This window comes from Phytophthora parasitica (assembly GCF_000247585.1).
Source record: "Phytophthora parasitica INRA-310 unplaced genomic scaffold supercont2.14, whole genome shotgun sequence".
Lineage (NCBI taxonomy): Eukaryota > Oomycota > Peronosporomycetes > Peronosporales > Peronosporaceae > Phytophthora > Phytophthora nicotianae.
Window position 1 is genome coordinate 875,102 of NW_008649000.1, and position 1,820 is coordinate 876,921.

The 1,820-nt window shown below is 44.3% G+C and overlaps 1 protein-coding gene across 1 annotated transcript; it reads left to right on the top strand.

Moving 5' to 3' along the window:
* Nucleotides 1-231: 231 nt before the first annotated feature.
* PPTG_08638 (hypothetical protein) lies at nt 232-705 on the top strand (the record flags this gene model as incomplete). Its single annotated transcript, XM_008902764.1, has 1 exon — nt 232-705. The coding sequence occupies one exon, from the start codon at nt 232-234 to the stop codon at nt 682-684; it is 453 nt and encodes a 150-aa protein (XP_008901012.1). The 3' UTR covers nt 685-705.
* Nucleotides 706-1,820: the final 1,115 nt, after the last annotated feature.

The following is a 1,820-nucleotide window of genomic DNA, read 5'->3' on the forward strand; positions in this document are numbered from 1 at the left end:
GCGTAGAGGCATATCCTGGCTACACAATGCATGTTTCACTCGGTTCATTGCTCAAATATTGACGGAGCAGTAGCATTTTGCGCGACACATTCACCAACATGTATCTTGTAACCTATTTTAAAGAATGATATTGAGTATTATACTTGATAGGTTCTGATGATAAAAATAAAGCGATGCAATGAGCTGTTTGAAATAGCGCTGTCACTTCCGGATTCGTCTCTAAGTACAAGAATGCCTCGTCCAACAAAGCGAAGCAAGCAAATAACAGCCTTGGCTAACGAAAAGCGTCGCAAGAGTGCTCAAGCAGCGGGACGTCAGGTGCTCGAAGAACTCGCGGAGGAAGCCCGCCAGATGCCGTGGTGCTCTCCTGCATCCGTGCAGATTCTGAAAGACGACACTGACTCGGATGAAAATGACTCTGATTTCGAGGAGGGCCCCGACCTGTTTGTTGCGGATATTATTTACGCAAAGAAAACCAACCGAGAAGGTGAATCTTTTTATTTAGTAAGTTGGGTTAACTACGATCGCCTGACTTGGCAGCCGGAGCATGACTTGCCCTATCGGCTGATTGCAGAGTTCAACAGTGAGGAGTTGGGTGTCTTCTGGCCAGTTGACTACCGAGCCAGCATACCATTTGGCTTCGACGCAGGGCTCAACGCGAACGGGACTAGAGCTAGGCGCTAGCAATACAATTTAAATTGCGGGAATTTTTATTATTGTTGTTGTTGATATTGAAGTTTTTATTATTGCCCAACACTTCTTCCAATGCAATACAGAACTGAATTTTCGGACCTCTGGTGTCGATGTAGGCTTTAATTCTCGAGTTAGCTTTGCCTCCACAGAAGTCAGAGGGGAATCGGCAGCCATAGGTGTGTACCTTGACCAAAACATATAGTGAAATCAACCTTTTGGACTATTATCTTCTTGTAGCGCGCCTTATATTGTTCACCAGAAACGTGGCAACGCTTAGAGGCATAGTTAGTAGGTTTGTAGCGCTACTCGTGCCACGCTTTGGTCAGGGAATCTTCACCCCGGTCAACACGATTTGTTATGCAAATGCGTTATTTTATTTTTTCTGTTGTAAATCTAGGTAGCTGCATTTTGACATCTTTGCAGGATGTCGTATCGTCGCTTCTCCACAATTCTTTCCATACCACGACGACCCGCGCCGTTTTCCTTCACGTGACGCTTGCAAATGAGCAAAACGGTATGCTTAGACTGACTGAGAAAAGGAAAGGTTTCGTTTTTTTAACGGCTAGTGTATGATCATAGAGTAGATTCAATGCGTTGGTTTTCAACTCCTTTGCTGCGGTGGTTTGTTCCTTTGCTTTGTGGCAAAACTAATGACGTGCGCTGCCATGGAAGCTCATGATACTGCTGACATAATTGCGCTTCCTGACAGTAACGTTAACAGCGTTTTCTCCATCCAACTGATGAAGTAGGAAGTACCCTTGCCCATACTACGCACTAGCGAGACGCGCGTTCGTTTGGTACTTAAATATTGTGGTTTCGTATAGTTACGATAGCTTCTTCACTAAATCGTTGAAGGGCAAACGAAGTACAACTAGCACCAGGTTCAGCAAACAAAGTTGACCTCTTAACAATGCTGCTTATCCCAAGCAACCAATTAGCTCACGGTTACAGAAAATTCTGCTTATTGCAGGTTTTGTAGCGTATTAGTAGCAAGAGTTTAATCAAGCTGTATGCCCACCTAACTGGTACAGGCAAATAATTTATGCTTCTTCCCTTCACGGCCTTATTGTAGGATTCTGCCTTACAAATGCGTTAGTTGTTCAAAGGGCTGATGAGTCAATGACGAT